General features: G+C 46.2%; 1 protein-coding gene across 3 annotated transcripts in view; it reads right to left on the minus strand.

Moving 5' to 3' along the window:
- The window catches only part of QRICH2 (glutamine rich 2), a 418,913-nt gene that overhangs the window by 152,232 nt on the left and 253,654 nt on the right, over window positions 1-13,027 (minus strand). For 2 of the 3 annotated variants that reach the window (XM_078654584.1, XM_078654583.1), the window contains exons 7-8: window positions 12,772-12,869; window positions 11,968-12,082 (exon numbers count right to left, since the gene is read on the minus strand). The exons of the other annotated variant lie outside the window; for it this stretch is intronic. In XM_078654584.1, coding sequence (XP_078510710.1) covers window positions 11,968-12,082; window positions 12,772-12,869 — 213 coding nt within the window. The remainder of the gene's footprint in view (window positions 1-11,967; window positions 12,083-12,771; window positions 12,870-13,027) is intronic. 3 annotated transcript variants of the gene reach the window in all.

The following is a 13,027-nucleotide window of genomic DNA, read 5'->3' on the forward strand; positions in this document are numbered from 1 at the left end:
GGTACAACGAGGCGCTTGTAGATCAGCAGAGATGGCCTTAGAACAGAGGGTTCCTCAGGGCTCTGCCCTGAGTCCAACTCTCTTCAATCTGTATATGACCCCCCTGGCCGAAGTGGTGCAAGCGTATGGAATAGAGTTGGTCTCCTACGCAGATGACACCCAACTGCTGATCTCTCTGTCTCAAGGACCATCAAAGGCGGCATCCAATTTTAAGGCTTGCATGCAAGCATTAGCAGAATGGATGGACGCACATTGTGTGAAAAGGTAGGGCCGAATTCGACCAAGAACCCTTCAGTATTTGCCCGGCGTTAGCCGCCTCTCATACCATTCGAGATTACCAAACAAAGAGGCAGGCGCTGGAGACAGGAAGACGAGAAACAGGAGTTTATTCCGACGGAGCAGAACACGTCAAATCAGACAACAGGGTATCTTCTCGAGGTGCTCTAACCGCATCTCTGAGGCCTGGCCTCTTATACACATGTTTATGGTTTTATTACATACACTGCATCCGTAATGTTTCTTTGAAGGACAGAAAAGACATCCTCGGAATCCCCGGTCCAGGCCCGTTCCCACACACATCTACAGTAGAGTTCCCACCCCGATCTCAGCATGTGGTGGTTATCGCGCAGCTGGACATTCCGCTGGGAACGGGGATGTGTGTGATCAGTCGGATCTTCGGGGTGCGAAAGCATTGATTAATCCCCGCTCCTTTGATGTGAGGCGAGGTCCTACTGTAGGGGGCAATAAACTGCATCTGTTGGGCTAGGTGATGGCCTGGGATCAGGCCGGACAATCGGGCAGGGAGGAAGAGGTTATCAAAAAGGGCCTGTTCTTTGAATGAGATGAAAGAGCGAGGGGGTTCAGCACGGGATGTGGCTCGGAGACAGGGTCGCGTTAGAGGTGTGCGTATGGCCCAAGCAGGAGAGACCGGGGGGGTGTCGGGGCGCGGGGGAATGCTTGCGAGGCCGGGGAGTGAGGGGGAGAGAGGCGCAGGCTATTGGCAGTGGGCAGAGAGGCCACGACACACAAAATGGCTGCCACTTACGTGCATGATTGGGCCTAAAAGGGACAAGATGGCGTGGCCACTGTTTCACGATTTTCACTTTACTTTCAACAGTGGCTGTGGTGAACATAAATGAACGCCGCTTATAGATACCTAATTTTAGTCATTTTCCACAGTCCCCAGTTTTTATCATAAGTTAGTTCATTCCTGTTCATGTCACAGGTGAGGATGTACAAGCTGACATTAGTTATACAATTCGCTTTGGTAGCCCATATGTATTACAGGCAGATGGAAATAATTCTGCTATCAATGCAGACAGAATCGTACATAACCATATGTAGTCAATGTGATGGGCGGGGAGACAGTGCATAGAAAATTACATTAGCTGTGTCGTACGTTAGACCTTGGAGGTGGGGACATTACATTAGACGATGTAGGAGATTTGTTCGAATACAAACATGATGTCATACAAAAAGTGTTCTGGCAGGATAAGGGCTATTATCACTTGCGGTCTGGACTCCATGGGGGTCAAAACTAGACAGCATGTTCATGTGCATAACTGGTGTTCTACAATCATCAAGATACAGAGTTAACGCCTTCTTAGTTATCCATGTACAGTTGAAAGTGACCGATGTAAGGTTTCGAAAGCTCAATTGGGTGATAATCAATACAAAGCGGTTGGGAGAGGAATTCAACTTAATACAAGGGGCAGTCAAGGGGTGGCAATGTAAAAAAAAAAGGGTTTGTCTTTCCAGTGTCTTATTACAGCGAGCCATCACTGGTAGGCTCTCATTGTTCTTCTTCTTTCGTTGGCACTGTTGAGCACCGGCAGTGGAGCTATGCGTCCAGCTCGGATTCAGATTTCGCGTTGCAGGGTGTGGCCACTCTTTGCTCTCGGACCACAGTCCTGTTTGTCCTGTTACCTAACTAATCTACCATAGGTACTTTAGTCGGGGTACCCGTATTCCGTTCTTCTTTCGGGACAAACCCTATTCTATCTTTTGTGCTGTGTTTCTTCTTTAAGTCAAGTTCAAAAACTCCATATGGAAAAAGGGGTGATGGGAGCGTGCTTCGGGAGGACGAGGGAAAAGAGGGTGGAGTGGGATCAGGTCTGAAACGGACCAAGGAGGGCAGAAATTTCAAGCAAGTGGGCCCATCAATCGGGCACAATGGGCTGGGACTTTCGGCACGGGCTCATCAACATGCAGGGGCTCCTGGACAGCCCTTCTTTCCTTCACTTTCCACGTTGAGAATGGTGCCTTGTCCCGCAACTCTTTGCTCTGTGGCTCCACCTTGGTCGAGGTCATAGATATTCCCCGATCTGCAGCCAGACTGTGCGTCACGTCCGGCCCCTCTCCTCCGACGACCGCACGTTATCTTTAAATGAGTACAAAGTCTTAGAAAACTGGCAGGGGAAGAAGTTTACACACTTTAATTTCTCTCCCAACCCCAAGTAGTTGGGGAAACGTTTATTGGTCACGATAGGGTGGATGCTTAGTAACCCTTACATCGGTGTATGCTGTTAACTCATGCATCATTGCTGTGGTGCAGGTCTGCAAGTATCTTTCTATTTTCAAACATCATGTCTGTCTGGTGTTTATTCCTGTTATATTCGCGAGCGTGGCAAGAAGTCTGATATCCAACAATTACATGGTTCATCGAATTCAAACCGGCTCCTCCAGTAGAGACTCGTGTTTTTCTAAAACAAATCCTGTTGAGCTATATTTTTCTTCAAGGTCTGCTAATCCATAAAAGTGTGATGTGCTATTATCATGGGCATACAGGTACCCTTCCTAACTATTGTTTACCATAAAGTACACAGGCAAAGCATTGTTCCATCCTGTCGATGTTCCTTACTTTCAGCTAAACATTTTGGTTTCGGGACTCTTTCAGCAGGGCTTACTACAACATTCCTTTCACTTTGGTTCGAATAATTTTTTTATAAACATTCTTCTAATTTCTGCATCATCCTTTACAACCTAGCTACTTCATTAGTCAATGAGAGACTTGCGATGTCCATACAACTTATATCTAGGATGACCGGAATCTTAAAGTAAAAACAACTAGGGACATTTCACAAAATTGGGAGAAGGACTACGATCTTACTTCAAGCTACGAGTGCGTTCCTTAGCAGAGAACTACAGAACGCTCAGTAAGAACTTACATACATTGCGAATTTTAAACCTGGCGGCTTGTTTGTCAATTAAATCTTTTCTGGAAACAACGGCTAACTTCTATCAGTTTTAGGACGATTTATCTTTAAAAAACAAGGTCATCAGCTACAGTCTTTAAGATTTTCTGGGATGGCTGGTTACAGAACTGGGACCATTCTGGAAAAACGGGGACGTTTCGGACATTTTACTTTTGTGCAATGGGCGGTGGTAATCCAAATGATGAGGGTGGTGTTACTAAAGCACTAAAACAAAAGCCACTGACATATAGTTCCCTTTTAAGGGTCAGATTAGGGGACATTAGTCGTCTTACCTGTCCTTTCTTTCTCAGCCAATTAAGTTCCATCATTTTACAGAAAGGAGAGGTAGTAATATGGCAAAATACGATCGTTTTGTTTCTGTCAATTTGTTCAAACACTGTCGTGTCTAAAGCCAATTATACCTGTACCGGCGAGGTACAGTGTCGTCATTTTTTTTTTTTTTTTTTTAAAGGGAGCAAGGGAGCCCTCAGAGGGAGAGAGCGTTGTGTGCACCAAATAGGCTATTAGTACACGTACAACATAAAGAGAGAGAGAGAGAGAAACGTGTATAATAATAGGTTATTCAGTGCACACACATATAGAACAGTACGGGTCGGTTTCACGTATAAAACACAAGCTGAGGGAAAACATAAATTCATAGTTTACGTACACACAAATACCAGATAGGGTGCGACAGTACATACATCAAGTACGGAAACCTAAGACAGAACACAGAGCTATTTTGGGCAAAAGGACTTTGTCATGCATGTTGCGTATTCTCAGTATTCCCTTTAATTCATTTTGGGGGTCGAGCTCTTTGTTCTCCTTCCTTCCTAATAGTAGACAATTTTTGTTGGTAACCTCGCTTCAAAAATACTTACTCCTTTTTAATTGGTCGGACACTAGTCCAGTCGCGCTTATACTCAAGGTGGGGTCTTCCAACATCTAGCAAATGATGATCCAAGCTGAGGTAAAGGAGGGGTGTCAGTCGGACGTGCGGTGGTACAATTCTGACTTTTCTATGAGGGTGGAAGGAGAAGGGGTAAATCTAAAAAATAACAATATCCCTAATATCTGGGCTGAGGGGGATTTTGGATGAACCCCAACCCGGGGTACTCTTAACTTTTCTTATTTAGCCAGCACATAAATTGACTCACTGGTGCGCATTATTTTGGGTGTACATTTGGGATATCGGTTGGGGTTGGGTTCGTCGTACTGAAATAAGCCTTCAAGTTTCTGGTGTAGGCCACTCTCCCATTCGCTAGCTCCAGAGAGAGTCGTTCCTAAGTAAGGAAAGTGCTATATTTTTATTATTCGTCTTTCACATGCAGGTACCATGTTCGGGCTTAATTTTCCTATCCCATTAACCGTTCGATCAACGCCTCAATCATACAAAAAGCCTTCTTTTATTGACCCAGACGTGCGCCACACATACGCATTCATACCGTACACATCAGGGCCCATGCGCACATTCATACTATACAATTTTTCACGCTCCCAGAGATAGCTCCTACATATAATGTACCGTCTCACAGAGCTAGCCTATTTTCCTCGCGTGGAACACGGTGCGGTTTTAAGTCTTCTCCATACTTCAGCTGAAATTCCGATGTAACCTGCAAAAAGAAAAGGGGGGGAGAGAGGGGGCTGTCCGCGCCGCCTCTCCGCGGGCGCCCCACGCCATCTCCTGACGTAGATATACGAGATGGCTGAACCAGGCAACAAAAGGGGGAGCCATCAGCAAGGCATCCCCCGCACACAACTTGCTGGACATCACCTCTGGACGATCTGGGGACGGGCCTCGGCGCGTGGGGTTGCCTCCGGCCTATTCGCACAATGGCCCTTCACCCCAGGCCGCCACCGACGCTACCTTGCTGGCTGATGGCTTTTGTAGACTTTCTATAGCCCAAAGCCAACTAAAAAGTAGCCCAAAGTAGCCCAACATTGCTACAGCGTCAAGCAGGCGGCGAATGCATTGGGGTTGATGTTGCAGCCGGTTGCCATGTAAATAGTTGTATAATAAAACGTTTTAATATGTTACTTTGCTGGAGTGTTGTATATATTTATAATATTTGCATAGGGTTTGTCGTTATTTGGGCGGGGTGGGCAGCGGAGCCGAGCTGTCTTGCGGCCATCATGGCGTCGAGCTCGGCTCTTCTCACTAGTTTCATATTTCTCATGAGGGGTTGTTCCTAATGTTTCTATTTTAGCGGGTTCAAAAAGATCCCATCAGTGGCCTACTGATTTTGCTCGATTCCTTTTGTTTTTCCTAACGATTTTTATGTTATAGTTTGCTAGCACGATACAGCGGCTAATCCGTATTTTTATATATATGTCCTTTTTATTAGGGGTGTCCTCCGGTGGAGCCGGATGGTTCGCCTCTAATAAGCGGTCCGGGCTGAACCAACTACCAACAAACGGGGCGAAGATAGGCATGACAGGTTACAAAGGGGACAAAAGTCTGCACTACCTATCCTTCGCTATCCGCAAAGACTAAACAGAGTATTGCGACTCTGTGCTTATTTGTGAATAGAGAATAACCCAAAGAGAACCAATTCCGAACAATCAATGTTCGGATAAACAATCAATCAAATGAGGGATAAAAATAGGCACGCCGGATTACAACGGGGGCAAAAGCCTGCGTTACCTATCCTTCACTATCTGCAAAGACTAAACAGAGTATTGCGACTCTGTGCTTGTTTGCAAATAGAGAATGATCCAAAGAGAACCAATTCCAAAACAGTAAATGCTTGGATAACAGTCAATCAAATGGAGAGGGAAGCAGGCACGACGGATTACAAAGGGGGCAAAGGCCTGCGTTACCTACCCTTCACTATCTGCAAAGACTAAACAGAGTATTGCGACTCTGTGCTTGTTTGCAAATAGAGAATCTCTCAGAAACAATCAAATGAGTAATACTAGTATTTTCAAACAATCAAACAATCAATTCGCAATTTGTCGTGTTACACGACCTTACCCGGACCGTATGGACAGTTTCTCGTCTTCCGCTTCCAGCACCTGATCGTCCTCTATTCTCCGTAATTGCTGTGGCACTCCTGATGGTTCCCAGTCAGGACCGTAGATCACTCGAGAGAGAGGTCTGCTCGGAACCAGTGAAGTTCGGATGATCGGCTGCCAGACGAGGGTCTATCGGGCAGGTGCACTTCCCGATCGTTGCAGTCGTTCACTCTGTCGTTGGGACCTCTCCCACTGGATCCACGTGTCGCTGATGGGCCCCACGTTTGGGACGCCAATTGTGAAAAGGTAGGGCCGAATTCGACCAAGAACCCTTCAGTATTTGCCCGGCGTTAGCCGCCTCTCATACCATTCGAGATTACCAAACAAAGAGGCAGGCGCTGGAGACAGGAAGACGAGAAACAGGAGTTTATTCCGACGGAGCAGAACACGTCAAATCAGACAACAGGGTATCTTCTCGAGGTGCTCTAACCGCATCTCTGAGGCCTGGCCTCTTATACACATGTTTATGGCTTTATTACATACACTGCATCCGTAATGTTTCTTTGAAGGACAGAAAAGACATCCTCGGAATCCCCGGTCCAGGCCCGTTCCCACACACATCTACAGTAGAGTTCCCACCCCGATCTCAGCATGTGGTGGTTATCGCGCAGCTGGACATTCCGCTGGGAACGGGGATGTGTGTGATCAGTCGGATCTTCGGGATGCGAAAGCATTGATTAATCCCCGCTCCTTTGATGTGAGGCGAGGTCCTACTGTAGGGGGCAATAAACTGTATCTGTTGGGCTAGGTGATGGCCTGGGATCAGGCCGGACAATCGGGCAGGGAGGAAGAGGTTATCAAAAAGGGCCTGTTCTTTGAATGAGATGAAAGAGCGAGGGGGTTCAGCACGGGATGTGGCTCGGAGACAGGGTCGCGTTAGAGGTGTGCTTATGGCCCAAGCAGGAGAGACCGGGGGGGTGTCGGGGCGCGGGGGAATGCTTGCGAGGCCGGGGAGTGAGGGGGAGAGACACGCAGGCTATTGGCAGTGGGCAGAGAGGCCATGACACACAAAATGGCTGCCACTTACGTGCATGATGGGGCCTAAAAGGGACAAGATGGCGTGGCCACTGTTTCACGATTTTCACTTTACTTTCAACAGTGGCTGAGGTGAACATAAATGAACGCCGCTTATAGATACCTAATTTTAGTCATTTTCCACAATTGCCTGAAATTAAATGGATCCAAAACGGAGGTAATGGTTGTGGGTTGGAGCAACCTGAGCTGGACTCCAGACTGGTGGCCAACATGTCTGGGTCCTACGCCAGTTCCCTGTAAGGAAGCCAAAAACTTGGGAATATGGGTTGATCCCACTCTGTCCTACGAAGGCCACATCCGTCTCCTCGTGGGGAAATGTTTTGGGGTTCTGAAAACACTAAATCGCACCCTTGATTTACTCCCGCTGGATGCCAGACGCATTATGACTCAGGCGCTGGTAACATCCCGCATGGATTACGGGAACGTCTTGTTTTTGGGTGCCACAGAACACAGTATAGAGCGTTTACAAGTCCTTCAAAACACAGCTGCTCGTCTTGTTCTAAGACTCCCTAGAAGAGCAGCATCCAAACCAGCGTTAGCGGCCCTACACTGGCAACCGGTCAGGAAAAGAGTGATGTTCAAAGCTCTCTTAATGTGCCATAGAATACTCCAACACAAAGCTCCACACTACCTTCAGGATCTAGTACTGAGATATGAGCCAACCAGAGCCTTACACTCAGTGGGGATGGGTCTGCTGACGATTCCCCGTGTAAAAAAAGCTAAACTCGGTGGTCGCTCTTTTAGAGCTGCAGTGGCAAAAAACTGGAACGCTCTCCCGACATCCCTAAGACTGGAAAAATCTGAAATTAAATTTAGAACTCTGCTGAAAACATATCTATATAAACTATAAGCAGTTAGTGGGCGGAGGGATGTGGGCTGTCTGTTGCTGATAACTTGTTCTCCACAGCGCAGGGACACGCCGGGTAGGCGTCACCAGGCGCTTTAGAAATTACTTTATTATTATTATTATTATTATTAATAAATCATTATCCAGTTTAAGAGCGCTAGCACACTCTTTAGAAGCAGATGTGCCTGTTACAGCGGTGACAGACTGGTGGCTGGGATTATTAGCATGGAAATATGATCCGTCATGACTGAGCGTCCGTTAGCAGCATAAACTGCTCATGGGGAAGGGAGTGATCCGCTTGAGCTTTCGTTGCTCGTAGAGTGTAGCTGCAAGTGTGACATGTTTGCAAAAAATCCAAAAAACGACGCCCTTCATGAAGGGACTACACGCCTCCAAAGATAAGAAAGATCATCACGACAGCTGTCAACCAAGCCATCCAGTCCGGAGGGGCCGTCCCAAAAGGAGAAAGGGCGGTAACAAAGAAGCCTAATTTTCAATGGGAGGCCATCGTTTACCATAAACGATGACGCCTTCCAATGAAAATAAGGGGCGGGGCTTCACCTATCATTGGGAACACCAACCATAAAAACAGAGTGGCAAAGTTTTGCGTGGAGTGGAATAGCGTATAGTGTAGTAGCGTACAGTTGAGTGGCGTAAAGTGTAATAGCGTATGGTGGGGTAGTATTCAGCGCAGGGGTGTACAGTGAAGTGGTGTATACTGGTGTGGCATACACTGCAATGGGGTAGAGCAGGCGCGCAACACCCATAGGACTGAAAGGGCTTCAGCCCCCCCGTCGCGTGTGGCACAGCTCCTGGGCACACACACAGCCGCACCCGAGCACTTCACAGGTCTTTTAAAGACCTTTTGCTTCTAATGAGGCTTTGATGTCCCCCCCCCCTGCTTAGAGCCCCTGCAGCTCCACAGTGGAGCGTTTACTTGAAGTTCAGCCCCCCCCTGAAATTTTTTCTTAGCCCCCCCCCCCCCCCCTGAAATTTGACTCTGGTTGCGCTCTGGGGTAGAGTGTAATAGCATACAGTGGAGGGGGGTACAGTGGAGAGGCGTCCAATTAAATAGCATAGAATGGAGTGAGGTAAAGTGAACTGGCATACACTAGATTGTTGTAGAGTGGAGTAGCCTACAGTGGAATAGCATAGAGTGGAATGGTATACAGTGGAATGGACCGGAGTGAAGTAGTATTTACTGGAGTAGCTTATAGCAAAGTGGAATACACTGAAGAGGCGTAAAGAGGAGTTGTGTACAGTGTAATAGCGTGGAGTGGACTGGTATAGAGTGGAGCTGTATACAGTGTAATAGCGTAGAGTGGAGTAGCATAGAGCGGAGTTTTTGTACAGTGGAGTGGCATAGAGTGTAACAGTGTATAGTTGAGTAGGGTACAGTGAAGTGTCATATAATGGAGTTGGTGAGAGTGAAGTGTCATACAGTGGTGTGTGTTAAAGTGTAAAAACTTACAGTGGAGTGATGTACATTGGCGTGGGGTCGAATCGAATAGCGTAGAATGAAGTGGCGTAGAGTGGAGTGCCATACACTGGAGTGTAATAGAGTGGGGTAGTGAACAGTGGAGTGGCATACAGTGGAATAGCGCACAGTGGAATAGGGTACAGTGGAGCGTTGTAGAGTTGAGTGGCATATACTCGAGAGGGTGTAGAGTGGAGTAGCGTACTGTGGAGTGAGATACAGTGGAATAGTGTACAGTGGAGTGTTGTAGAGTGGAGTGGCGTACAATGAAATAGAGTACAGTGAAGAGGCGTACAGTAGACTGGCATAGTGTAGAGTGAAGTAGCGTCCAATGGAGTGGCGTACAGAGGGGTGATGTAGACTGGGATGGCTTACACTAGTGTTGTGTACAGTGTAATAGCGTGTGTACAGTGTAATAGCGAAGAGTGGAATGGTGTAGAGTGGAATGGCATAGAAAGGAATAGCGTATAGTGGTGTGGCTAGAGTGGCGTGGCAGATATAGATGTATGTGAAATTTAGCAGCAATGTAAATTATGGTATGTAGAGTAAGGTAAAACAGGGATTTGCGCTGCATTGCATTTACCAAGATACACAGGGCCAAGCATGATGGTCTTGCATTCCGTTGTAAATCTGACTTAAGTATTGCATTGCCATGGACCACCATGAGTGTCACAAGGGTACCACAACCCAATAATAAAGCAAGGTTCTAGTTATATTTTGGGCCATGGTAAACCGTGATAACTTTGCAGTGTACCGTTCTACATGGCGATGACAAGCAAGTATATAATTGGGTAATGGCTGTTTTTAGAGAATAAAAAGGTAGCCATATTGTTTTTACTACACTTTAGCTGTGCTCAGTGTTAGGGCCTTAGATATAAGTAAGTAGTAGGTCCCTAGCTATTACCACTTAATTAAACGGGCAATAGGAAGGGGAATGTATTTATATTTTTTTATATATGATTAATACGTTTACAGACATGTACCGCTGTAGTTTCACAAATGTTTGTGAAATTCGACAAAAGTACTGCAGCGATATATAGCACTAGAATTAAATGACTTCTAGCTTAAAAAATACTTGCTCTACTTAACTGCTGTACCCAAAAAGAATCATCGCTGCACCATAATGTATACTCCTGCCAAATGTCATGTAAATCCATTCAGCTGTTTTTGTGCTAAGTCAAATACAATAGTCTATATATACACACACAGCTAAATTTGGAGATAAAAAAGTCGCTGAGAATGAGGCATCCACAGAAATAGCACAGTTCAGCACTTATTATTAACAGCATGATTTTGTGGCCTATGAAGTCCTTAATTGCATCCTGGAAAACAGCTCAAGGAACACTCTAGGGTCTTAATCCCCTTTTTCATCACCGTCTATTTCAAAATACTTTTTTTCTGGACGATGGTGTCAGGAAGAGCGCTCGGACAGTCATAAATGCACTATGGAAGTGTGGTGGATAAAGGAACTGGGAGTAGGAAAGAGGTCCAACATGCTAAGCCAAACTATATACGGGCACAACGACTCAAGTTGCTGGTTAATAATAATTTTTCACTACTTTCTTCAAGAGCTTTTGTCGGTGGGGACTAACACATTTTTCAGTTGCAAACATCCTAACCTATCTAGTAACAGACCCTCAAACTCCTTTACATGCGTGCGCCAGGTGCAGACCCTAAATATGCAGCGGTCTTGGCCATATCTCATCAAATGATGGCAAAGGTGCCTGGAGAAGGACGCAGTTCTTCCAAGCTGACGTAAAAACTCCATTTCGAGTTGATCTGTTCACCCTGAGGTTATTTCACCAATGGCTGCTAAATACACCTCTGTTTCCCCCTTTATAATAGATTTGTCTCTGTCTACATTATGGTGGTTTGAGCTTGAATCGTTTATAATTGTGTTTTTTTGAAGAGTCAATTAATAGTTTACACAGATGAATGACTGAATTAAATCTTTCTTAAACTCATGGCTGCCACAACCCTGCTGCAATCTCTGTCCTCCTCCATGCTCTGCCCTCCTCTTCGTCATACCTTCCTCTAACCCTCTGCTCTCTCTCTCCATCCATCCATCTCCTTTCCCACTTTCTTCACTGAAACATCTTCCCGCCTTCATCCTTTATACAATCAAAATATTTGAGCATAGTTCTGCCACCTCTTTCATTCTCATTAACTCTGTTCTCTTCAAACTTGTGTCTTGCTTTATTTTCTGTCTCTTCTACTCTTTCTATTCCTTCCCACCATTATCCCTACACATCTGTCTTTTACCAATGCTCCTGTTTTCTCCCCGCCAGCTCTACTTATTCCTTGTCTTGTTTTAATGTTGCTTTAAGACACTCTCTCTCATTTCTTCCTTCTCACGCTCTCTCTCGTGCCCCTCTCCCTTTGTCTCTCTAAGATCTGACCTGGTCTTGGAGGTGCGCGGATGTCTGGGTCACTGACTGTTCCATCTTGGCTTTGCCCTGATCCTGTTTCGTCCTCAGTTCCTTCAGCTCCTTCTCTATGTCCTGTACAGTGGAACTGAACAGCAAAACAACGAGAAGAATGAGCATCATCACACATCAGTGTAGACCAACTTCCATTGTTCATCACCAGGATATCTGGATGGTAAAGAACATCCGACACTCCAGCAGGAGGGCTCTCCCTTCACTACCAGTCCATGAGGTTACATCAGGTGGCTTCAGGCCTGCAGTACTACCCACTCTCATCATCAATAGATACTGCTCTCCCCACCACTCCAGGATTCGTGATCAGAGTCAATAAAAGCAGCCAGGAGCCAGTGATGTATGGGGGACTTCATTTCACTGCATTCACAGAAATCTCACACACCAAAGGGTAACAGCTTGTTTGGTCTCTCATTGTACATCAGTGACCTTGAGCAGTGGTGAGAAAGACCCGGTCCTTCCTTAGTATGCTGTGCACGTGACTGCAAATGGGACTGTGCAGAATATTTGATTGGAACGTGTCTACTCATTTCCACCCTTACCACTGACTTGGGAATAGGGATCTGTATTTGGAACAGACATACAAACATGCATGTAGCAATGGACAAACAACCATCTATAGCCCAGTCCTCACTCACCTAGCAAGGCACTCAAGCATATGTTCAACAGCAACAGACCCACTAGCATACAAGCGCGCAGTCCCCACCGGCACACACAAGCACACTTCATGACACTTCGATGATTGCGGAGCACAGACTCATTTACCTGAGGAAAGCTAACTGCAGGCCCATCTGAGCATCCCCTTCCACTTTTGGACCTGTTCCTCCTGCCATTGGATCGAGGACTTTTTCCAGCCTCTGCAACTATAACCGTGAAAAGCGAAACGTTATGAGGGGACCAAAAACACTGACACTATGAATACGCCCAGTGAAGCATCTGGACTGATTTACAAGCTTCTATCATGACGTTCTTGTAGTTGTCAGCAGCAGATAGGTCTCCAAGACGCGTAGCTGAGTTTTTA

This window comes from Lissotriton helveticus, chromosome 7, assembly GCF_964261635.1.
Source record: "Lissotriton helveticus chromosome 7, aLisHel1.1, whole genome shotgun sequence".
Taxonomy (NCBI): domain Eukaryota; kingdom Metazoa; phylum Chordata; class Amphibia; order Caudata; family Salamandridae; genus Lissotriton; species Lissotriton helveticus.